Genomic DNA, 26,449 nt, shown 5'->3' on the forward strand with positions numbered 1-26,449 from the left:
GTTGCATGTTCTATTCCGTCAGGGCACATACCTAGGTTGTGGGTTCAATCCCAGTCTGGGCACATATGACTGACAGGCAACCAACCAGTGTTTCTTTCTCACATGTTTCTCTCTCTCTCCCTCTTTTTCTAAAATCAATAAACATATCCTCAGGTGAGTATTAAAAACATAATAGCAAGATAAATAAAACATTAGTGGTCACTAAGCAACATTAATTCCATGGAACTCCCAATTTTATGAATTCATTACAACCATTTTTATTGTTTCTCCTCTTTGCCTTCTAATTAGTATTTTTAGCAGAGGCATTGCACTGGAGGCCCAGAGGGGGGTACATGTGCCAGTTGTGTTTTTTAAACTCCCATTATGTGTTTTTGTTAATTTTAGAATTGTTGCTTATCAAATTCATGAACACACCCTAACTTTGCTCTATTTTTTATTTCCAGGAAAATTCAACCACAGCATAAAGAGAAAAGATACAAACATGTTACACTGTCTGACACAGCATTCACTCTTGCTCTGCCACTGACTTTCAGAAGCTGGGAATTATTTCAGAATTGTTGGTGTCTCTGTTAATGCTTAAGTTAGATATTCCACACCATGAATTGTTTTATGGTTGTCCAAAGATACAATTAATTGTTCACATTTGTAAACATTATAGGTATCTAACATCTGGAATATTTACTCTATCCATTATTTTCATTAAGCCCTAATATTTTATTAAATACTTGAAAAAAATCTTTGTAGAAGATACCCTCAGAAACACTCTTCTCAAAAAGAAAAGGGTAAGATAATGGAATTAGTTTGTTGTATCTTAAACTGAAAACACTAATTATGATCATACATCAGAAAACAGAATTATTCCATTCAAAACTGATTCTCATTCATATTGATGATTGGAGATTTACTTACAATAAAAGATAGAGAAATTATGTAGCCTTGGATGATGCCAGACTTGCATGAGGGACAATTTTTTCAATTGAATGTGGATATTGGGCTATGACTATTTATGATCTTGTTTGTTTATTCATGAGCTAAGGATATGACTATTTGTTGTTTTCTGTTTGTTTTTAATATTGTGTTCTATTTCAAAACCAGTTTTAAATTTTTTAAACTAATTTTAACCATCTGTCACTTTAATTCCATTTGGGTTTCAACAGAGGACTTATTTATAGCATGGGCAGAGAAAAGCTCAGCATCCATTTAAATGACCAATTACACCGTCATCCTCACTCAGCATTGCAAGTACCAAACTTCATTATAAACTCAGGAAAAATAAAACTTCAGATCCAAATATACATAAATTACTTGTAGCATTTTAAATTAAAGTCAGGAAATATTTAAAGTCTTATCTTCTAGCCTTTTCACAATTAGTGTAATAACATTCCCACAAGTTGAGAAAAAGTTATTTGCTTCAAATGCCAATCTGTGATATATCTGAATATTTTTGCCGTCAGAAATATTGGCAAAAATGGAACTTAATTGTGAGTGAAAAATATATAACAATACTAAATAAAACCCTTCCCTAGTTGAAAACATCATTCAGAAACATTTGCAGAAAACAGAACCCAAAACAACAATTTCTTAAATCTTCACACAAATACATCTAGTTTTCTTTAATCAGTAATCAAAACCCTGCAGGTTATGTGACACATACAATCACTCAAGCTAGGGCAAACCTACTATAGCATTTCTTTTACTTACAAAGATCAAAACTAATTTTACATAAAATATAGTAATTTCATATATAATACCTACTGATTATAATTTGCTAATTCCACAAGGTATACCTTAATACCTTACAAAGTTACATAGGGGAGGAAATCCAACATTAATTTTTCTATTCCAGAGACTCAGTATGGACTCCCCTCTTTGGGCATATAAACCTGGGTACAGCCTGTGGTCTGGAGAAATGGGCCAACAGTATTATTGGTGTGGTTTTTAGCTATCCTTGTGACACCCAGAGCACAGTTTCCTTAATCTAAGTAAAGTTACATGATAGATGATTCCTGCCTTCAGAAACTGATGTGTCAAATATTTATTTATCTTAGTTACCTTTTAAAAACCTTATTGACAACATGTCCACATTGACAAAGTCTTTAAAAATAAAAACCCTATATTAAGGCTTTCAAGTAGACTTTAGATGCACATTTTCACATAAATTTAAGTTCAACAGCAGCTCTGACATTGAGATTTAAGTAATTCATGTGCTTTTTATCTTTAAAGAATATATTCTCTAACCTATATGTGATTTCTGAAAATCTGTCCAACTCCTATCTACAAGAAAAAAATTATCTAGGCATTTCTATTACCATTTTTTAAAAAGATGCTGATACTTTCTAGGTCAGTTTTTTATTTTCAGGCTTTCATTTAGGTAGATTGTGAGAACTATCTTGATATCCTTTTTCTAAGTCCTGTACATATAAGTAAATAATGCAAACAGAAAGATAATTGAACTACCGGTTGAAGGTGTTTCTATAATCCTTACATGTTAAACTCATACATCTCCTTTTATTCATTTGTTCCATATGAAAATCAATTCATCCAAGGGTTTTGGCACAGAACACTAGAAAGAGCAACTTTAAAAAAACTGTCTGTAAGTGTTTAAAATTAAACTTTAAACCAGACCGTTATCTGTTAATGTTGAACCGTGATCAGAACCACAGCACTGTACAAGCAATAATAAAAACTCTTCCAGAAGCTCCTGCTTCTGTTTTACCTCTTGAATTTCTTTCAGGAAATATATAGTGTTGTACTTTCTTTTCTTCAGAAATAACAAATTGATCAAAGAAAATGATTATAGGTTACTGTTATAAATGCACCAATACCCATGCTTTGAAGAACTGACAGTGTATTCTACAGATATACTATATGTGCCATAGACTATGAAAAAGGAAACACTTTCGGGGAAAAAAAAATCACATCACAAAGTGTATTATAAAAATAAATTACATAGCATGTGCCCATGGACCTGAAAGCTTTGCAAAAGGAGGAGAAATTGCTTTTGACACAAAGATTGAATTGCTCTTGCAACCTATTTTTATATTATCAGCAATGCCATTTTCAGCTTTTACATTATATCCTCAAAAAAATTCACTGGAAGTAGAAAATTATTTTCAGTAGTGATCAGTAGCCTGGAGGACCTTAGTGATGATGGAGAGCTGTAGTAACACTATCCATTCAACAGGGATTCAGAGGCAGTACACACACCCAGTATGTGCTTGATTTACCATTTCATCGGGAGTTCATGCGTAACTGGTGAATGATGATGCTTTCTATAAAGAGAAGAAAAACACAGCATTTTCAATTACACTGAAACTCAAATCAATAGTTTATGTGAGGATCAACACCACATCATTTAATTAAAAGACCATGGATGTTAAACAACACAACAAACAAAAACAGGTACATGAGCCCAATAGCTTCTCCTGCAGTTTTTTACTACTCTTGGGTAACATCTTTGTATTGGCGTAGGTGCTTTACCTCCAAAATTCTTAAAGCTTTTCAGAAACCACATCTAATATTCTAACAATATTAGATCAATTTTACTCAAGCAAAGAAATAAAGACAATAATTACTATATACAAGCCCCATAATGGGAAACCAGACTATTTCCTAGAAGTAACTCACCTAGAAGTAACTCTCTGTTATGAACAATATTCATATACTTTCGATTTCTTTTTTAATGCGTCTGAACTTGAGTTTTAATAAAGAAATATTCATTATCTATTCTTAAGAAGTTAATAAACACAGGTAACTTTTTTCTCTGCTTCTTTTTGCATGATTCCATATATGCTTTTAAATCTAAATTCATTCGTATAAAAGTAAATAAAAAATAGATTGAGATAGCAATTAGAACAGTACGAGCCACATTGTGGGTGTGTGATATTTATATTTATTGATTTATTTTATTTTATCTTAATCTATATGCCTTCATGAACAAGTATCTTTTTTTTTTTTTCATTCTATCATCCAAGGATTGTTTATTGAGGCCCAATTACGTGCACATCACTGTGCTAGGCATGGAACTACCTTGGTGAGAAAAAATGACAGAGTCTTGTCATTGCTGAGATTATAAAGAGCATAGGAAAGAAATCTAAGCCTCAAATGGTTCCTCTGTCTGAAAAAAAACTATTACCTCCCTGTCACATATGGCAATGTTGTAAGTGTAGAAAATAACATCAGGGTTTGTCAATAGGGTGAGAAAATTTCCACCTATTATTTTCACTTTAATTTTAAATACTAGTTTAATTTTTATTTTTACTTCGATAATTTATATCTAAGCATTAAATAAAGTACATTATGTCATAGACCTATTGGTTTGTGCTAATTATGTTCAGTGGGTCAAAAACAAAATGTTTCTTAATTCTTTCATTAAATTACCACTAGGGGGAGATATTTCCATTCCTTCCTTCTACCTATCAATTAAAATTGGGATAAAGCAGGTAAGAAAGCAAAATAAAATAAAATGTATAAATGTTTACATTTAAATATAAAATTTTTATAAAGCTTTTATGACATACATACGATTTTTTCACTATACCGGAAACCTTTAAGAATCATCCTCATGTTTTTCACTGGAAAATTGTTCTAACTTTATAATTTTTCAGTGCCTAAAAATATATCAAAATCTTAAGGCAAAAACTAAAAACACTAATTAAAATATTATGTAGTTAAAAATCACTATCTAAGATTAAAATGCTATTTCCCACTCAACACTTTAAAAAAAAAAAATTTCTGTAGCCCTAACTGGTTTGGCTCAGTGGATAGAGTATAGGCCTGCTGACTGAAGGGTCCCGGGTTTGATTCTAATCAAAGGCATGTGCCTCGGTTGTGGGCACCATCCCTGGCCCTGGTCGGGTGTGCAGAAGGCAACCAATCTATGTGTCTCTCTCACATTGATGTTTCTCTCTCTCCCTTCCACTCATTAAAAATCAGTGGGAAAATATCCTCGGGTGAGGATTAACAACAACAACAAAATTTCTGTAATTTTTCTAAGAGTGAAAATGCATAGTTCTCAAATATCCATAATAGAATTAAAGCATCTTTCCCGATTTCCTCTTTTAAAAAAAATAGAAAACATACATTTTAAAAAGTGAAATCCACATTGTTCTTATTGTAGATGTAATTCAGAATGCTGGTGCCTTTGTTTCCTCACTACAGAACGAGGGTATTGGAGATCATCTCTAAAATCCCTTGTGGGGCTACTATTTTGTGTTACTGTCATACCATCTTCTCTCACCTTGAGTGTGCAGACCTCTAAATTCCTAGAGTCGCCTTCTCTTAATCTAGCACTTTGTAATCTCCATAATAATAATAGCTCTTCATAATTATCACTTGGTAAAATACATATGGCAAAAGGGTTCATCCATACATAGAAGAATGTCTTAGTTGGACCATTACATTTTATTATTGTCTTTAAGTTAGCAAAGTGGTCACCTATGCATGGCTTATATGCTAATGCTATTAATCAGATTGTGTTATTAAAAAGACTGTCTCAGAAATACTTGACAACGCCAAATAGAGTTTTTTTAATTCTACTTTAATAATAAGATATGGTGTTTAACACTTGTTTATAAACTTTAAAGGAATACAGTTAAGCTCAAGTTATTTTGTTTTGTATACATGGAGACATATTTTATCTTGTTTCTAGAGATAGTGAGATAATACCTATATGATAGTGGCTCTATTAATTTATACTGACTAAACATATTTATTAAATCTGTCTTCGCTTATCATTTTATGTTTTGCCCAAACCTATAAACTAAAATAAGAATTGCCCGGCCACTACACAAAATTGTGAGAAATTTTTTTAAAATGTTGTTTTAAACCATTAAATTTTGAGATGACTCATTACACAGCAAAACTATCTGATGGAGCCTGACTGGTGTGGCTCAGTTAGTTCAGTGGTTGGACATCATCCTATGCACCAAAAGGTTGCTGGTTTGACTCCTGGTTAGGGCACATGCCCAGGTTTCAGGCTCAATCCCTGGTAGGAAGCAGCCGATGGCTTGCTCTCACATCAATGTTTCTCTTTCTCTCTCCCTCTCCCTTCCTTTCTTGCTAAATATCAATAAAAATGTTTTTTAAAAAATAACTATCTGAGCCCTGACCGGTTTGGCTCAGTGGATAGAGCGTCGGCCTGTAGACTGAGGGGTCCCAGGTTCGATTCCAGTCAAGGGCATGTACCTTGGTTGTGGGCACATCCCCAGTGGGGGGTGTGCAGGAGGCGACTGATTGATGTTTCTCTCTCATCGACATTTCTGACTCTCTATCCCTCTCCCTTCCTCTCTGTAAAAAATCAATAAAAAATATTTAAAAAAAAATAACTATCTGAGACATATGGTGACCAGCAAAAAGAAACAAGAAATGCTCTGGGGATTAATACCATTATTTGTCTTAAAAAAAAAAACCCCACACAAACAGAATTCCCAAATCTCTTCCATTTTTTATGATTCAATACAATAAAATTTTCATAAATTTTATTGAAGTTACAAAGTCAATGAGCAAATCTTATTCCATCTTCTACTCTGTCTTCACTGAATCTCAGACAAAGACCAATAATAGGTCATTTAGGTCCTCTAAAGTGAGCTAAGTAATAAATACAATTCTGTAATAATTTTTTACAGATACCATTTTTCTGACATTTATAATCTGTAGAGGCAGATTAAGACCAAAGGCCATGATTAATTACCACCTCTATCAATAAACTCAAAATAGCAAAGCACTTAAATTTGGGGCCTTCTGATATGCGGACATTTAATAGCACCATTTCCTTTTTTCTAATTGGGAGAAGAAAAAAAATATTAGTTAACATACACACATGGAGAGATTAGATTTTTATATATGTTTGACATTAACAGTTTACCAAAAACACTTAATGGCATTTTCTTCTATGTGTTTCTCTTAAGTGTTATCTTTATTTATTTATTTTTAAGGAACTTCAGGTAACACGCTAAATACATTGTTATTATGATTTATTGTGAGATGATGTAAATTATGAATTCATTCTTTTATTACACTAGCTAAAATACCTTCCATGGAAAGGAAGTTTAACGTATTATCAATTCCTAATTACAGTTGACTTCTGAACTCACTAACTACTCATCCTCCTTGGGTGGTATCTCAAAACTACTGGCCAGCCAGATGATGAGATCCAAGATGGGATTTAGAAATTTGGGGGAGACTATCTCTTCAGTGTTAGAGTGGGGCAACCTGGCAACAAATTCGAATTCTGATTCCTCCCAGGAGAGCTCCTTGGCTGTGGAGTAGGAAAGATGAACTCCTTGGAAAGTCATTGTCTTCCTCCTGAGCAATGCATAGTTTATGCTCTGCCAAACTCTCTGCAAGGGAACACATGAGCTCTGAATTTTAAAAATCTTCTCTAGTAAATGAGACCAGACCACTTTTATAGATAGCCTCTAAGCCAGCGATGGCTAACCTTTTGAGCTCAGCGTGTCAGCATTTTGAAAAACCCTAACTTAACTCTGGTGCCGTGTCACATATAGAAATTTTTTGATATTTGCAACCATAACAAAGACTTATATTTTTGATATTTATTTTATATATTAAATGCCATTTAACAAAGAAAAATCAACCAAAAAAATGAGTTCGCGTGTCACCTCTGACACGCGTGTCATAGGTTCGCCATCACTGCTCTAAGCTCACACACCAAAGACAAACATAGCAGAGGTTCTATTTACTGCAAGACTTTGTATCAGCAAAGGAGGGCTGCTTCATCCACAGGAAACTGCATACCAAGTTACAGAAAACATTGCTCTTGAGCTTTGTATCAGTTTGTCTGGCTTATGGCCTGCTTCCCAGGTCCCATAGTCCCTACGCCCCAAGGGCTCTGTCTGGAGAGCAAGGCACCAGCTGAGGGCTGTGCTGTTCTTCCTGCTCACCAGGTACCAAGCCCAGCTTTGAAGTTGCTGTTCGCTAGGTATTTTATCCACCTGCAAAAATGTCTTACATTCTGTACCTTTAAGAAATAGGAGTGCCTAGATATTGTTTACTTTTAGGGTTCTCATTCTAATAAACTGCTTCAACAATCAGTCCTATTATGATCGCATTCATAAATTAATCACTTCTGATAAGACATCTGTTTTAAATAGGAAGTCCAATAAACTTCCTCTGTTGACTTGGACTTGTTCCTTCTTTTGGATTCAGCTCAGCTAATTAAAAATACTTCCGTTAATCAGTGCTGTCATTTTCTTCAGGAAACTTTTCAACCAGATGATATAAATTCTCTTGGGGTTTCTCAACCACCTAATAGTTATTTACTTCCTTTCAAAACATTTCCCACTCCATCATCAGCCCAAATCCTCTTACCTCTCACAAGTTACCAATAATCACAGTTATGCCTGGTAACTTCTTTTTCAGGCAAGCTAATCCTTATCTCTCACATAGATTACTGTTTCCTAGATACAAGCAAATTGGAACTAGTTCTCCCACATATAACATTAATTATTTTTTAAAATCTAAATTAAATGGTGGAAAAATAGGTAAATATTTGAGCCACGATACTCAGGTTCTACCTTTTTGGAAACAGATGCTAACTGCCTAGTTTGAGCTAAGCCTATGACTGGTCACACAGAATAGCATGGAAAATAGCATTATGGGTGAAAATTGAAAAGGACATTGTGCTTTTTAGATAAGTACAACAATATTTATCAAAGTATTATTATGAAAACTTTGTCACATAGTTTCCATGTAGATATCTCCATGTCTCAAAAACACTTTGACAATATTATTTTGGCCCAATGAGTATGGATGTTTTAGTTTATGTATGCATATATACTTTCCTCACTTAAAGTAGTTTCATATGAAATAATAAATAATATACTGGGAGAAACTGAAGACCTGGTTTCGTCATTTAATAAGATGGTTAGACATCTTTAAGCCTTATAGTTTTTCTTGTTTTGTTTTTGTTTTCATCATTAATAATAGATGTAATTATCTTCTGGACCTCTAATGTCCGGTTCAGCTCTAACCAGCCCTTGACTTTGGAATTCTGTCCATCACACATTAATATAAGTAGAAAGGCCAAACTACTTTTACCAGATAAGCAATTAACCATTAGTTCTTAGGAAGAGTGTTATGGCAAAGTCCTTTTAAGTTGCTTGCTAAACAGTAGTGAAGCATATCACATTATGAGTACAAGAAGGAATGCCAGAATCATAAAAGATTATAACTAAATGCTAAGCCAAACCAAGGTGAGGTGATTTGCCAAAGGTTAGACAGCCATACTCCAGTGTCTGGTATCTAGTCCACTGTTCAGCAATCCACTCTTTCTGGAGATTCACCTTCACATCTATTCTAAATCTACATGCTGCTTATTGGTGGTGGTGTTGGGTCCTCTAAAATGACAGCATTTCTGATCTGTTTTAGAGGGTCCTTCATGGATCTAAAGAGCATGATAAACCCCCCTCCTGAAACTTCCTCTTTCCTGAAGTGTCATTTGTGCTCCTCATTCAAGTATGTTTATACTTCACAGTAAACTCTCAGGCCCCCTTAGTTCTCCACGGGTGTGAGGGCTTCAGAGGCAAAAACTCCCCAGTCCCAGACCCTTGGCTGTTTTGTATTCATTACGTGCCATGGTGCCTCTGGAGGGAAACAGAAGTAACTCACACTCTCCAGAATGGCAGTACCTGGATTTCCTCTAATTCCACTATCTCTGTTACCTCCGTGTCCTCACACATGGTATGTCCGCACCCTCCATATCATTCTCATGGGCTTGCATGCAGACAAAGGGAAGAAGCAAGAGCCCCTCTTTCTTCCCCAACTTTCAGCCATCCTTTAACTGCTGGTTTTCTTTTTCTACAGTAAGTGCCCAGGTTTTACAGTAATGGACAGGCTTTAAACCCCAAGATAGACTCTGAAAGTATGGTTTGTCAATGTTTTTAAAAGAGACTTTGAACATAGAAGGTCACACCCACCAGAAGGAAAGGTAGGAGAAAGGACAATCAAGGGAGAGGAACAAGTTGGTCAAATCCAGGAAAGGTGCCTGGCCTGCTATGCAAGCCATTCTGTAGGCATGGGCGGCAGGAGTCCGGACAAGGGAAAGGGAGGGATGCTCAGAAGACTGAGGTAGAGAGCTAGGTCACAAAGAGCCCGGAGTGCCATACCAAGGAGTTGGCATTGTAGTCTACAGGTGATGATGAACCTTTACTGGGTTTTCAAATAGAAGTGTGATATGACCAACTTGAACTTTGGAAAACAAAATGGAAAATGAAGCAGAGAGTTTTCTGGCTGGAGACTGTGAAGCCAGTTACGAGAGTATCAGAACAATTCAGACTGAGGAGTCTCAGAGGACTAATGAATCTCAGAGGGAAGGTGGGTAGGGGGCAGGAAGAGATTAAGCAAATAATTTATATGCATTACCTATGGACACAGACAATAGAGTGGTGAAGGCCTGGGGCAGGACAGGAATACTCTCAACAATAAAGATTTTTTTAAATGTACAAGTAGCCCATAATAAAGGCTCAAAACCTTAAAAAAAGAACTATTCAGATGAGAATTAAAACTGCAACTCAGGCAGTGGTGGGAGAAATGGAGATGTGGGTTCAGGTGCCGGAGGTATTAGGGGGTAGAATATGAGAGACTTGCTGAATGAGTCTATTTGATGGGTGAGGACAACAGGGGAGCCTCAAATAGCTCCCAGGTTGCTAGCTTGGGTCATTAGGTGGATCAGGACATCCCTGCTGATGTGGAGAATAATAAGAGGAGAAGACTTGGAAGAGGGGTGGAGAAGGTGTTGAGCCTGCTTTGAGACAAGCTGAGTTGGAGATAGCGGCTTGGTAGTTTTCAGCATATAGGTGATAGCTGAAGCCATGGGAGTGCATAAAATAACAAGGACTAGCATGTAGAATAGGAAAATTGCTTTTGATAGAGACAAGGGAACAACAATCCTTAAGATGTAAGCATAGCCCTAACCGGTTTGGCTCAGTGGATAGAGCCTCGGCCTGTGGAGTGAAGGGTCCCAGGTTCGATTCTGGTCAAGGGCATGTGCCTTGGTTGCAGGCACGTTCCCAGTGGGGGGTGTGCAGGAGGCAGCTGATGGATGTTTCTAACTCTCTATTCCCTCTCCCTTCTTCTCTGTAAAAAATCAATAAAATATATTTTTAAAAAAAAGAAAAAAAAAGATGTAAGCATAAAACGAGGAGCCATCAAGGGAGACTGAGGCAGAGCAGCCCAGAGAGGTCAAAGGAAAACCAGAGGAGATTAGATGTCTTGGTCACAGAGGAAAAAGAGCATAACCTCATTCTGTTTTCACCCTTTCCAGAGACTAGAAATTTATTTTCTGAAAAACCAACCTACGTAAAGAATTAGCAGCACAGACTGAATACAGGGGAGTGGAAAAGTTGACACAATGAACTATGAGACTCTCCATGTCCCCTCTCCTGACCTATTCCCAGAGAGGATTTTTCTCTGTAGAAACTATTGGGAGGTATACTCCAAAAAATAGACAGACAGACAGACAGACAGACAGAAGAAGAAGGAAAAGAAGGAGAAGGAGAAGGAGGAGGAGGAAGAGGAGGAGAAAAAGGAGGAGGAGGAGGAGGTGGAGGAAAGGAAGGAAGGAAGGAAGGAAGGAAGGAAGGAAGGAAGGAAGGAAGGAAGGAAGGAAGGAAGGAAGGGAGGGAGAAAGGAAGAAAGAATTAGGCAAAGGAAGTAGTAGAAGATAAGAAATCCAGAAAACAGAGGGTTTAACATGGCAAAAGGACAGCAAGACAGCTGTGCAGCAGGCCTAGAGGACAAAGCAGTCTAGAGTAAGTAGGGAAGCAGAGGACTGAACTAGGAAGGCCTCCTGCAAAAAACGTAAAACTGATGATGTGTTTGGTTTGGTAGGTGCTTGGCAGACCTATTGGAGCATTTGGAAAAAGTAAAGATGGATACATAGAAAACCAAGCAGATGAAAAATTAAGCAATTATTCATTTGAAAGGGGAAAGTGATAAGAAGGAAATAGTCATAGTGTACTACTTGACTCAGCAAGAAACAATATTTAAATTTATACCAGAAACATATGAATATATAACATTCAAATGCTGACTGGTGATTTATTTTTTAAAATGTGTGGCCCTGGCTGGTTGGCTCAGTTGGTTGGAGCATTGTCCCATACACCAAAAAAGGTTGTAGGTTTGATTCCCAGTCTGAGCACATAACTATGTTGTGGGTTCGATTCCCCAGTTGGGGCATGTACAAGAAGCAACCAATCAATGCTTCTCTCTCAGATCAATGTTTCTCTCTTTCTCTCTCTCTCTCTTCCTTTCTCTCTAAAAATCAATGAAAACATGTCCTTGGGTGAGGATCAGAAAAAAAACACTATGATATAATCATATTGGGAGGATGGGAAAAGGGGAAAGACAGGACATGTGAGAGGATTAAATCCTCAACCATCAAGACAATAATGGGAAGACAAAAATTAATATCTAAAATTGATGAATAAAAAGCCAGAATACAAGTATGTTATTTAGTAATCTGGAGAAACATCTAAGAGTTAGAAATTATTTTCTCCAGGGGGCACAACTTAGGGAAAAGGACAGTAAGGTAAGGAACAAATGTTTTCATGATCTTTTACCACTGGCTGATATTTTAACTATGGATACAAATTAACAGTAATAAAAAGTAATTCAAGATAAATGGAAAGTATGGAAATGGAGGCATTGCAGTTTGAGTGTCTGTCAATGGCTTAACTTGGCAGGAGGGAGACAGGGCAGTAGCTGTAGAGGACTGCACAGCTGAAGAAAGAATTGTTATAAAATAAAAGGGACCAGAGCATATTTATATCTGGTGTGGAGGTAACAACTGAAAAGGAGAAGTTGAAAGAGCAGAGATTGAGGAGCTAACTAATGAGGAGACCCTGGAGGAGGAGGTAGATGGTAAACACTAGCCTTCGTCTGGGTTGAAGAAATTTTAGAATCAAACATCTTTGTTTACTGGGAAACCATCTCTGTGGCCATCTTGCTGCCGCTTCCTTTCTCTCTCTGTCCTCTGTCCTCCCACATAAATGAGCTCTTCCTATCTAATATCCCTGGGGGTTTCCAATCAGGAAAGTCTCACTCTTTCCCTAGTATTCTAAAGCTATGAAGGAATGAGAAATTCAAATCTCTGCATTTTACATTCTTGGACATATTTATTTCCCTGAAATTATACTCTTCCCACATGGCACATCAGAGCTATTTCTTCACTCTCTTCCTGAAGATATTCAATAAGAGACCTTAATACCGTACCCTTAATGAAGACACTAAAATCTCTAGCAAGCCCACTGTCATGCATTAACTTGTCCTCAATGAAAATCTGATAAAAATGCAGTAGCAACTGAATGACTCCGATTAAGCAGGTGACTTAGGAAGGTCATTTTCAAGAAATAATAAATACCCTTAGGGCCATGTCCCATATAGAAAAGTTTGTACTGACCATCATGCATGCTACTTGTCAGCACATAATTATTCTCAGGAAGAGAATACCAGGGCCTCCTCTGTCCCTGTGAAGATGGAGCCCTGCACGTCCTCTGGGGGGCACCATCACATTGAAATCTGTGGAAATGACACTCCTCCCCCAGGGAGGGACTGAGCAGCAGCTGTGGCAGCTCTGGTGAGACCCCTTTTATTTTACTACACAATGCTATGTTCCAGGACAGGGAAATGACTCTAACCTTTTCATCCCATTCACTCTTATAAAAGTACATTCAACTGCATCTTAAAAACATTATACTCACGAATGGAAGCTGGAGTTGGAGTGCTTTTAATCCTCCACCTCCTGGCCCCAGTGGATTTCATTTCTGATATGTGGTTTAGAACAAAGTTATCCAATAAATGTAGAGTTGATTCTAAAATTACAAAGAAAAACTGCCATGGCAGTTGCTCTTTATCATTTCTGAAAAGTGAATATGTGTTGTTCTGCCAAGTTTTCTTAGTAGTTGTACTTTGCAGGTGGCTCTGTTCCAAGGTCCAGATGTATAAACATCCTGTACATGCACTGCTAAGCCTTTTGGAGTGCTCTCCCTGCAGCTGGTATGGCCTTCCAGGCAGAAACGACGTAAGCATGATGTGAGCAGGTAAAAGCAAAAACAGCAACAGGGACAATAAGATTATGATAAAAGTCACGGAAAAATGGCAGGTAAAGTCAAAAGGAATGCAGTGTTTCATACTTTTGACACCTTCAGTTGCTTAAATTCAGTATGTTATGGTACAGTAGCAATAAATACCCTAAATGCCATAGAATGTCCTTGATTTTGAAAAGGATTGTGTCCACTTTACAAAAGGGGGGAAATTCCCTTTTAAAAAAATACAAGGCAGTATTCAAAATGGAAAGATCTCTTATTTAAACTTGTTCAAAGTCATATTTCATAAAATCTTCATTCTCAGTCTCTCTGCTTTTCTACCTTGAAATCCCATTATTATGGCATGTCTCTCATGGTTGCTCAACATTTTAAAATATATATGCTGAGAACTGATGAGCTGTAGGCAACAGAGATCGGATTAAAGTGAATGTAAATACTGTGAGGCATCTACCACCATCGTGTGTAATTCAAGTCCAAGTTCTGTAAGGGATAGGAAATCTGGTGTGAAAAGAACTTTGAGAAGAGACTATTTATCATGAAGGATGATGAATCAAGGGCTAAAAACCAATCATCTGTTCTTTTTTATCTTCCCCCCATTGAATCAAAAATCTTGACAAATCTGCTGCCTACGTAAGACCTCGTATCCTATGCTGCAGGTTATTAGCCTTGAGCTCATTTGTGGTTATTTGACTATGAAGCCGTGTCTACTTTAACATGGTTAGTCTCCCCACAAAGACACCTGGCATTTTGCACTCACACACTGCTTCATGCTGATTAAACCATGCTTAAAATTAATGAAAATGATACAAACACAAGTAAAAATGACAGGAATAATAATCCCATTCTCTACCACACACACACACACACACACACACACACAATCACGAACTGATTTTATATTTGCAAATAAAGTTCACAGTTAACTGAGGAAAATATTCAATTCAATTAAGGTCTGTATGATGTCATGTTTTTTCTTGGCATTAACATATCAGAATTTACTTCCTGCTATTTCCTACCCATTACAACCTCTATTGAGCCATAAGGGGCCATTTGGTGGCTCTATTCAAACCGCTCCAGGATTTAAATCAATTGCGCACTTGAATAGAACAAGAGTATGACATTAATGGCTCTAAAATTATTGTCTATGAAACTCTGGGAATGTTTTTGAGATGGCCAAAACCTCTATCTACCATGCACACAGACACACACAAATAAGTAAAACTCTGTTTTAGGACTCCATATTTCATTTCCATTTTATTTCACATTCAAATTATTTCCTGAAATCAGAGGCTTTTGTTTTGGCAAAACTTTAGAGCTCCAGGCCCTGTGATAACTAGATGTTCCAGCACAAGAAGCAAATTTGGGATTTGACAGAGGCAAATGGCAATCATTAAACTACTTCCTATTTCATAATAGAATTTTTGAAAAATCAATTACTGTGGAACAAGGCTATTAAATGTGATTTACCATCAAGAAATATGGGAGCAGGCTTTGGAGAGGAGTTTATTCAGCGCCCATATCTCACTGATAAAGAAACTGAGGTTCAGATGGGTTAGTTGATGGATCCATTTTCTAGAAGCAAAACGGGGACCAGATGTCAAGCTCCAGCCTCAGGCCCAGCTTCCTCCACCAAGCACACGGCAAACAGTAGTTTTGTTGGTTAGTTCCCCAGCATCAAAACAAATTTACAAAATAGGAAAGACATATGGCTATTAGTAGATTACTTTATAAACAAGGTATTTAAAACTTAAATTAGTACATGTAAAGAATTGGCACGAACGGACGAAGGTTTGTTTTCACCGTAGCAGTAGCATCTGCACAACATACCCCCTCAGCCACTGCCCTCAGCCCTTCCCCCCTCCAAGAGAGGTAGCGCTGCCGGCTGCAGATTTCTTCAGCTCTATTTTCATAGACTGAGTCTCAGCTCGAGGCTCGAATTTGGTCAGATTTCCTGCTCCTGGGGCTGCCACTACTGGCTTTCCTGCTTTCATACCTTTTGACATAGGAATGCGGGTGGGTGTAGGCCGCTGGGATGACCCGTCTTGTCCTGACTGTAAAAGACAAAAACACAGAAACACAAAGGAGATGGTCGTGAGTTTCCCCCTGGATGTGCTCGCTCTGAACGAGAGCAGGACTCTTGCCACAGATAACCCCTCTCCAAGCAAAATTATCGTTAGAAACTTGGAGTCAGTATCTAATCCACTCTGATTGCCTCCTGTTCTCTCCTGAAGTATCTATGCCTAACTTCCTTCTCTTCTCAAGCTCCAACCCTATCTCCTCTACCCTTACTGAAGATGACCTTGCCTCCTATTTCACAGAGAAAATACAGGCCTGGCATAAACTCAGGCAGTTTTATTCCTACTGTTCCCCCAAATTGCCTCCACTTTCTTCAATCTGCAGGCCAACACTGTATCCACTAAGCCAAACCAGCTAGGGCTCCTCCATTTCCTTTAACTAGCCAGCTCTCCTTTTACCTCCTAAGATTTCAGACTCTTCTCATTTTTTACTGTCACTGATGACCACACCCTCTTTCTTGAAGTGCTTCTAAAACTCTCTTGCCATAATTTGTTACTTGAATCTCACCCATCACATCCGGTTGTGATGACTGCTTTTTAATCTCTTGCTGGCTTGGCTCCTTGTTCCAGCTTGGCTGCCTGCAAAATGTGGGCATCGCCATATTCCATCCTTAGCCCTCTTTTAATTTTTTTGCTTTCACGCTGAAAATCACCTCAGTTATCACTCCAGGTGTTGACAAGTTCCAGACCGTAAGCCTTCAATGCTCCCCTTAAAACAGATCCAGGTTTCCAACTACTTCGCTAAACATTCCCAGTGTCCCTCAGGCATCTCAAATATAACACCCCCCAACCATTACTTATCTTCTCCTCCAGACAGTAGTCTTCCTATGTTTCTTATCCTATCCACCCATACATCCAAGCCAGAAACCTCAGAGCCGTCCTTCATACTCAATTTGTCATGAAATCTTCAATTCCGTCTCCAATATAGCTCTGCCCTCATTTTCCCTGCCATAGCTCAAGCCTACACCATCTCTAGCCTAGAGAATTGCCACGGTGTCTCTGCCCTCAGCCTCTGTCCCCTCCAATTTATCCTTTAAACTGTTTTATACACATATCTTTCTAAAACATAAATAGTTTAATGTTTTCAAATCATCTTTACCCTTTCAACACCCTTTATCTACTCTATGAGATTAAACCCAAATTTCATAGTAAGACCTGCACCTCCTCTCTTCACCATCTGCCCCCAGTTTGTCTCTCCTTGCATTCTGTCGCCATGCCTCACTGCTGCTGCACAGTGGGACTGCTCACCCTTCCCCAAACACCGCAGGCTCCTCCACACTGCCATACCTTTGCACATGCTGTTCTCTCTACCTGCACCTTCCCTTCCTGAAAATCCTTGTCTGTGAAAACCTCCTCCTCTGTGAAGCCTTCTCTAGTGCTTCCTATGTGCGTACTTCTACCAGAGAACCAGAAGGTAGGTTCCAGTCCTGACTCTCCCACTAAGCTGAGAGCTTCTAAAGGTCCTCTTTGCAGTCAGCACCTAACCCAGTGGCTAAACTGTAGCTAGTACGCAATTAATTCAATACTTCAATAATAAATTAACAAATAAACTAGCCTCACTATTTGATTTCCCAAACTTCTTGTTCTTACTTTAATGGGATCAGATATACCTGAAGTAGGTGGGCCATTATTCAGGCCTTAGAAATCTTAGCTGTTTTGAAATCCTATTTGTCTACGGGGTTTAATTGGTCGTCACAGATGTTGCTACAGAAGGTAAGGCCATCTTGATCTGACCCTTAAAATGAGAATAAGATGTTCCAGCAGAGAAACCTGCTCTCAATTACACTTCCGTTGTCTCTTTATAAAAATTCAAGCTATGCTCTGTATTGCCCAAAAAGCAATATTGAATTTTGAGAAGGACGAGCAATTCTGAATGCTATTCAGCTCCTATAGAGCTCGTAATAAAAAGCTTTGCTGGCAAAGCAATTACTGATTCACATATTGAACTCTGTCTTGAGTCTATCTTTGTACACAGAGAATTAAAAGTAAATTGTATTGAAGATGTGGGAAAATAAGCCATAACTTCTATACTTAAGTAAATAGCGTTCTTAAGAGTTTCCAATATATGTTGCAGAATTTGCTCAGAGTCTAGGAATCATAATTTCTAGTTTGCTTAAATTAATATCTAAGTAGTACATGGTCTTCTATAATTTCATTTGCCAATTTGTCCCCAATAAATGAAGACAGTCTATTTTCAAAACTAGAACTTATTTTTAAGTTCTGGATTTTATACTTTGGACACACTTTTTTTTATTATCATTCATTTAGCCTTCCAGCTGGTTGTTAAGTAATATTTGTCAAGCACCTGCTCTCTGCAAGATACTATTAATAAAATATAGTATGTAGACATATAAACTCACTTCTATTTTATTTCAAATTTTTTTTAAAATATTAAAATCTTTCAATATCATTTTTTGGAAGAAAGTATGACTATGATCATACATAATCACATATTGAATAGTGTAGCTTATAGAAATATAACCTGGGAACAGCTTAAATTTTTCTTGCCTATTTCACTGTTTTCCCCCAGTCTCCATTTTAAAAAGTATTTTAAACATAAAAAAATCAAATTTTAAACATTATCACTGTATGCTGACATTGCAAAGAGGCCATCTTTGAAAGTATTGGGGGGAGGTGTCTCCATAACTTACACGAAAAAAATTTCCCCTCAAAATTAGCTCATGTCCAGCCTAGTGGCTCAGTTGGTTGGAGCACTGTCCTGTACACCAGAAGGTGGTGGGTTTGATTGCCAGTCAGGGCACATACCTAGGCTGTGGGTTCAATCACGGTTGGGGTACATATGGGAGGCAATCGTTCAATGTTTCTCTCTCTGTCTGTCTCTCTCCTTTCCTGTTTCTCTAAAATCAATAAACATATCCTCAGGTGAAGATAGAAAAAATAAGCTCAATTTATTAAAATATTAGGCCACTTTTTATTTCTATTTCCTGGTGTACCTAGTCCTCTAGGAAACATCTGCCAGTGGGTTCAGGTGGCGCGAGAGGCATTTGCCTTTGCTTTATTTGGGGCGTTGGGTTATTCTCACTCCTCACTTCTTCCTCCCTCCCTCGCCCTGCACCTTAGAACCTCTTCCACTCACCACTGACTGGGTTCCTCGAGTGGAGGAGGTTGTGACTGGGGTTATGGTGATGGTGCTTGTCACTTTGCTTGCACCAGGCCGTGAGGAGAGGTGGTTCCTGGGAGAGCGGAGGACAGTGCCGGTGGAGACCTCCTTTTCCGCTGTCACGCTGACAGGTCGCACAGTGATAACTGGACTTGCTCCTTCTGCTGAAGCCCCAGGGGACCGTTTAAACTGAGAACCTAAATGAATGTGGATTTTATTGTCCTCTGTGGTTATGATATTGGCATTGGAGTTGTATTTCCGTAGTGGCGTTGGAACAGTCTGTTTTTCTGGGGTGACTTTGAGGACAGTCCTTCCCATGGGCATTTCCTGGGCGTCAGGAGAGACTGCAATCTCAGCCGGGGCAGCTGATGTAGACACTGTCATTATCTGAATGGGGGATGTGGGCCTGTCCGCAAATGCGCCTCTTCCACTGTCCGGGGTTTTCTCTCTGGAATATGTGGTAATTGTGACCGGGGACATGGCTCGTTCGGGGCCGAGAATACCGTCTCCACTTTTTGTTTTTTGAGACATAACATTTGGTGATGGAATAATGGTTATCCTTGGTTTCTGATTCCCTAATGTAGGAATGACGGTGGTACTAGAGAAAAATTCTTCGGATGTAGGGCTTGTTATCTCCAACGTCGCAGTACTGTTCTCGTGGTCTGGTGTCACTCGAATATGCAGCGGCTGGCCCTGCTTTGGTGAAAGAACCAGCTCTCCTGGGTGCCCGGGACTGGAATTTGTTCGGGGCCCTTTCTCTGGAGTAATCGAGGGCCCGTTTTCCCTTTTCCTCATCCAGGGAATCCACGACTTTCTCATCGTGAGCTCATTTGCTGCTGGAGGATACCTGTCGAGAACAGAGGATCGTTCCATAGGTTTTTTCAATCCCACCTGTCGAAGGTTGCTCATGATATGATTTTCTTCTTGAAAGGATTTCCGGATAAATACTGCTGGGGTTTCTTCCTCTGCTGCCTCGCTGCTGACAGCATCAGTCTGCACTCCAGTCGAGGTCACAGGAATATCTACCATTCTTCTCCCATTCATACTGGGTCTTAGAGCTCGGCTGTAACGCTTGGAAAGCTCCAGCTCTTTGGTCAGATTGAGGACCTCCTGTCCCATGTTTTTGTTCTTATTTTCTTCCTCCATAAATCTTTGTTGAAGGACAGAATAGTCCACTTGGAGCTGAGAAAGCTGATCTTCTTTGTTCATTAATTCATGAATCTTCTCTTTAAGAGCTTGCACTTCAGCTTTTAAGTCTCGACTTTTAGCCTCTTCCAACCGAAACCTGTGCCTCAGCTCCGCTTCCTGGCTCACAGCCTCACCTTTCTCGATTGCTTTGTTCTTGGCAATTTGGTGCTTTATCTCCTCCAGTTGCTGAGAGAGGAAATTGGCCTTATCTTGCTCAGTTCTAAATTTCTGCTCCAGCTGATCATACTCATCCTCCGTCTTCATCAAATCCCCTTCGACCACCTCCAGTTGTTGGAGACGTTTCTTCAGTCTCTCAATTTCAAGCGTTAGTTCCTTAATCTTGTTGTCTTCCGGGCAGGTGAGCTCAGGTCCTTTCCGAGACCTTCCTCTGGTTATTTCTCTCTCCACTTCCTCTATCCCATCAAGTCTCTTCTTTAATAAGTTAACACTGCAGCTTAATTCAGACGATTTTTCTTCTTCACTTTTCAGTTTGCCTACTAACTCGTCCCTCTCTTTTGTCAAATTGTATACTCTTTCCTCCATTTCAGACTTCAGCTTTAAAAGCTTCTTACTTTCTTCGATTAGTTTTTCAGTTACATCCATGACCTTTCCTTGTTCCACCTTAAAATTTTTATTGAGTCCATCCACTTTTCTCTCTTCTTGCTTTATTTTTTCCATCATATTTTTCCTTTCATCAACCAGCATCACAGTAAATGACTTCAACTTTGTAAGATCATCTTTTAGGCTTAATTCAGCCTTTTCCAATCTACTTTCGGAACATTCCAGTTCTTTAACTCGGCTCTTGACTACCTCCAATTCATTTAGCAGGTCTTTGGTTAAGTTCTTTTCTTTCTCTAGATTTAAATGTAGCTGGGTGCATTCAGATTTACTCTTGCTAAATGCTTCTTCCAATTTCTCCAGTTCAGACATTCTTTTCTGTAACTTCTCAACTTCGATTTTGAGCTCCCTACTATGATGTTCTTCCTCTTGTAATTTCTTCCTCAATTCCCTGCACTGGGATTCCGTTTTAGTGATCTCCTCATCTTTACCCTCCATTTCAAGCACGCGCTTCCGTAGATTTTCCACTTCTGCCATGAGGCTGGAGTTGCCACATTCCCCTTTGGCAATTTTATCTCTTAATTCCTGAAGTTCTTCCTCTGCCTTTTGAAGATTTTTGTTGGTCTCTTCTAGCTCCTCAATTCTTTGCGTTAAGCCAACCAGCTTGAGTCGAAGTTGCCTGTTGTGAGACTCTTGATTAGCCAATTTAGCATTCATCTCTTCATGCTCTTGGGAAAACCTCGAAGCCTTGTGTTCGAAATCCACTTCTAACTTGAGCAATTTCTGCCTGTCTTCTTTGGATTTGGAAGTAATGGCTTTGAGTTTTTCTTCTTCTTCCCTCAGTTTCTGAGTGAGATCCTGTACTTTCTGGCTTTGCAGGCCAAGTTGCTCAATATGCATTTGTCTTTCATCCACCAGCATGAGTGCAAAGGACTTTAGTTTCACAAGCTCATCTCTTAGTTTATTGAGCCTCTTAGCATTTTCCTTTTCTTTACGGGCTTGGTAAGCCTTTTCTTGTTCAAGGAGCTTTTTCAACCTATAAAACAAAATACATTAAAATATTATATTTTATACTTGATATTTTCTATTTATATGTATTATACTTATTATTATAAATATTAAAAGATTAAAGCAAATATGTTTGTCTTAGTTCAACCTATACAAAATACATTAAAATATTATATTTTATACTTGATATTTTCTATTTATATGTATTATACTTATTATTATAAATATTAAAAGATTAAAGCAAATATGTTTGTCTTAGATGTTAAATAAAAATTAAAATGCTATTACAGTAAGTTCCTTATCAATTGCTGCAATATCAAAGTTTAACAAATAGCCATTAATGAAACTAATCAGAAGTCAAGATATTAGTTACCCTTAGAGAGGGGTAGTGACTAGAAGTGGGCATGAAGAGGTACAGTTTCTGTTTCATGATTTATGTGTTGGTTACCACAGGGTTGTTCAGCTTATAAAATTTCTGTAAGCTGAACACTTATGATATGAGTGCCTTTCTGCATATGTATTATACTTCAATACCAGGATCACTGATAACACTTAGCTTGTGCAATAATAATGACTGTTTACAGAGTGCTTTCTGTATTCTAGGTGCTAGAAATTATTTTATCCTATGAGCCATGTACTGCTACTATCATCCCCATAAGGAAAACAAGACACAGCACCTGCCACAGGTCACACAGTTAGGAAGGGGCAGAGTGGGGATTCAAACTCAGGCAGTAGGGTTCCAGAATCCTGGCTCCTCACCTCTGCTCAGATGACTTCAAAAGAGAAACTTACTTTTTTTTTTAAAACTTTATTTTTATTATTGACACGATTAAGAAATTTTCTTTAAATGAAAGAGAAGGCCCAGAAAAAACCTTTGGGTTCTCTTATTTCATATGCAACTATCACCTGATAGGGACAAAGCAAGATGAGCTATCTGACACAAAGCTCATCTACATAAACTGATTTTGTTAACACCACAACTGGCACAGGATTTTCTCTCAGTTTTTTTATTTAAATAGTTTTTTTTTTTAAGTAGAGAACTAGGTTAGGGAGGAAATCTGAACTACTCTTAATACAAATATGTGGCAGTCACAGGAATTATTTTGTTTCACTTGTATGAAATGCATTTTCTCTATTGTGTTTATGTATAGCTTTAAAAACTGGAAATATAAATATGCCAGAGTACCTATTTGCCATCCTTATGTTGGTCAGTTAACTTGCACCAATTTTCAATAGTTTTTTACAACTACCCATAAAACAGTTAAAATAAAAATCATCATGGATATAAGAATGCATTTTAGTAATTTATGTTTATTAGAGAGGCAAGTTATAAACAACCACTAAGATGTACTTGCTTAAGTATATTTTTAAAAATATATTTTGTGCCTTATTTATTCTGAATGATTTATTTCATATTTATGACTAATAGCTAATCAGCTGTTAGCCAAGTAAAAAGAAATTAATAGTCTCACATTGCATTGTGTAAGAAATGGACATACATATAGAAGCTCTTTATAATCAAAGCCAGTGTCAGATAATTACTATAAAAATAGTTCTGATGATGTCATTAAAATTTTTTAATGGTATTTATTTTTAGAACCCATATCCTGTGTCTATTAACTAAATACATAACTTCCAAAACCCAGTATGACTTTATTCCTATAATAGAAGAAAAAGATTATTTTCAAATCCCATGGACTTGCCTGAGCAATACTGTAATGGCTTCACTAAATGTGGTTCTTACATATATAAAAGGGCATTTTGTTGATCATCTTCTCTTTTTATTTGAAGCCAAAACAACTGAAGCAATGTCACAGAACTACAGAGTAGGAGAGACTTCAGGGGATGTTTGCAAATTCCTTTACCTAAACCAGATTGTCAGAAAGGGATTCACTGAGAACATCAATGCTTTCTACTCTAAAATTAAATCTAAAACTTCTCAAGGTATTTATTTGAGTATTCGATGCCTCTCTGGTATTGGAAGCAGGAGGTTGAAGTGGTTAACCAGAGCTGAATCTTAATTCTAGCTCTGCCAGTTTTCTAACTGGGTTACATCCGGCCAGTCACTGAAACTCTCTAACCCTGTTTTATCACCTCTTATCCACTCTCCTCTCTGTCCATCTTGCCATTCTTCAACCACATGTTGATTCTAAAAATATTATAATAAAAAGGAAATAAACCAGAAGACCAAGACTAAGAAGATGAATTAGTACCTGATTCTTATCAACAGTTACAGGCAGAGCCCTAAGTATCCTGAAACCAAATTTATTCTTGGCAAGTTCTTCATTTTCTGCAAGCATTTAATCTTATTTAGAGGACAAAAGGAAGACAAATAAATGATCTAATAGATTTTTCAAAATTCTCTTGCCTTTCTTAATAACTATTAAATATATTCCTCACTTTTCTTTTCAACCTAAATAAAACTATTTTTTAACTTGCAAGTGTGTCATTTATAAACATGTTAGGAATTCAATTGTTTTCAACTAGAAGACTTTAAAATGTAGGCACAAATGTTCTAGTTGTTTACGGTGCATACATTTGTCAAGACTCATCAAATCGTATATTCAAAATTGGTGAATATTATTAAATATACGTACTAGGCAGTGTGTTAAGTACTTTAGTATTCATTTCATTTTCATAACTTTTTGAAAATTTTACTGTGCCATTTTATTAATAAGGAAGTTGATTTAATCAAGGAAGCAGGACTAAAGGAGAAGGTTGGGATTTTAGGCCAGATCTGTTTGACCATAAACAATGCACTTTTAACAACAATGCTCTTCCTCAAAGAAATATTGCTGGAACAGATCAAATTTGTAAGACTTTGTGTTTATTTAGGTTAAACTTTATCTTGCTTGATTCATTCTATCCTTATGGAATTGTCAAGGTCCTCCTTGGACTCTGTCTTGTCACCCAATAGGTCAGCGTATATCTGATATGTTAAAGCATTCAAGCATTGTGTCAATGGCAAAATGACCGCAATCACTAATAAAAAAGGCAGGTCAGTGCACAAAGGCCTCCAAACACTCTCAAGATCTCCCTCCTGCTGGCACCAACCTATTCAGTAGCATGGACATTGTCATTCAATTAGCTATGAACCCACTGGGCTGTTATTCCTTCTCTCTTCTGAGCTCCTAATCCTCCCCAAGAACCTGTTTTGACCACATCTTCCTCATGTCAATCAACTACAACCAAATTCTTCCAGATACTGGGGCCCAAAATCTAGACATATTTGAGTCCTCTCCTCTCACATCCCCCCATTCAGTTATTCAGCAGATCTTGTCTACTCTACCTTCAAGTCAGAGAAAGACAAGTACCATATGATTTCACTCATATGTGGAATCTAATGAACAAAATGAACTAACAAGCAAAATAGAGACAGACTTATAGATAGAGAGCAGACTGACAGCTGTCAAAGGTGGGGGTCTGCTGTGTGGAGGGTCAAGGAATTGAGGGGAAAAAAGAACTCATTGACATTAGTGTGGTGATTTGGGGAGGGTCTGTGGAGGTGGGAAGGGTTTCGGGGAATAAATGGTGTGATGAAAATAAAATTAAAAATAAAAATACTTTGCCTAAATAAACTAAAATCTTGTCATTGAAAACGAGAGAAGGGGGTACACATGGTGATTTTTAGGAACCAGAAGTCATAGGGTTTGGTGATAAGATTGAGTGAGGATGAAGAGGTTGAAATTTGGACAGACTCTTCGGCTTCTGGCTAGGGTAATTAATTTGATGCCTGTGCTTATCAAATATAGGATAATATAAGGGAAACACACTTGGAGGGGAAGGTCACGGTGTTCCGGAAAAGTACAATGACTTGAGGTTCCTGAGAATCTACATGTGAAATTCTTATTGGTAGTCCTGGTGTTCAGGAAATACCCAGGGAGAGTCTCCAGGGACTGGTGCCATCTAAAGCCACAAGAAAGGAAGAGGTAAGTAGGAAATGTGTAGACATAGGGAGGAAAAGGAGTAAGAACAGAAAAAAGATATGAGATGAAAAAACACAGAGAACTCAATGAGAGAGCCTGAGCAGGGATAGCCAGAGAGACAAGCAACAGTGTATTCATTCCCAGACGCCAAGAGGGCAGAGAGAAGCATAAGGAACAGGCAGGGTCCACGATGCCAAACACTCTGGAGTGATCAGGTGAGCGATCAGAAAGTAGCCATTGTTTTCACTTAGATTCAAATTTTAAAAACTTTTTTTTTCTATTGGACTTGTCAGTATGTATATCATCAGTACGTCATTATGAGTAATTTCAGTGGAGTTAGGGAACAATATACAGATTAAAGCTTTAGCTGACAAAAACCCAAGAGGAAAAAAATGGAGACAAATATCTTAGACTAATTATTTGAGATCTTAACTGTTAAAGGGAGGAGATATAGGAAAATAGATACAATAAAGAGATAGGGCAGGATCAACATTTTAACCTTTTATATAT

At 37.8% G+C, this 26,449-nt stretch overlaps 1 protein-coding gene across 5 annotated transcripts in view; it reads right to left on the reverse strand.

Moving 5' to 3' along the window:
- Window positions 1-26,449, reverse strand: part of FILIP1 (filamin A interacting protein 1) — a 170,207-nt gene continuing 143,758 nt past the window's right edge. For 2 of the 5 annotated variants that reach the window (XM_014535785.1, XM_014535786.1), the window contains 2 exons: window positions 19,236-22,041; window positions 15,300-16,114 (listed from right to left, as the gene is read on the reverse strand). In XM_014535785.1, coding sequence (XP_014391271.1) covers window positions 15,908-16,114; window positions 19,236-22,041 — 3,013 coding nt within the window. In that variant the 3' untranslated portion in view covers window positions 15,300-15,907. Of the gene's footprint in view, window positions 3,273-15,289; window positions 16,115-19,235; window positions 22,042-26,449 lie in introns of those variants that run through there. The other 3 variants (XM_005861443.2, XM_014535784.1, XM_005861442.2) reach the window with 3 other exon arrangements.

Source organism: Myotis brandtii, unplaced genomic scaffold (genome assembly GCF_000412655.1).
Source record: "Myotis brandtii unplaced genomic scaffold, ASM41265v1 scaffold151, whole genome shotgun sequence".
In the NCBI taxonomy this organism is placed as follows: Eukaryota; Metazoa; Chordata; class Mammalia; order Chiroptera; family Vespertilionidae; genus Myotis; species Myotis brandtii.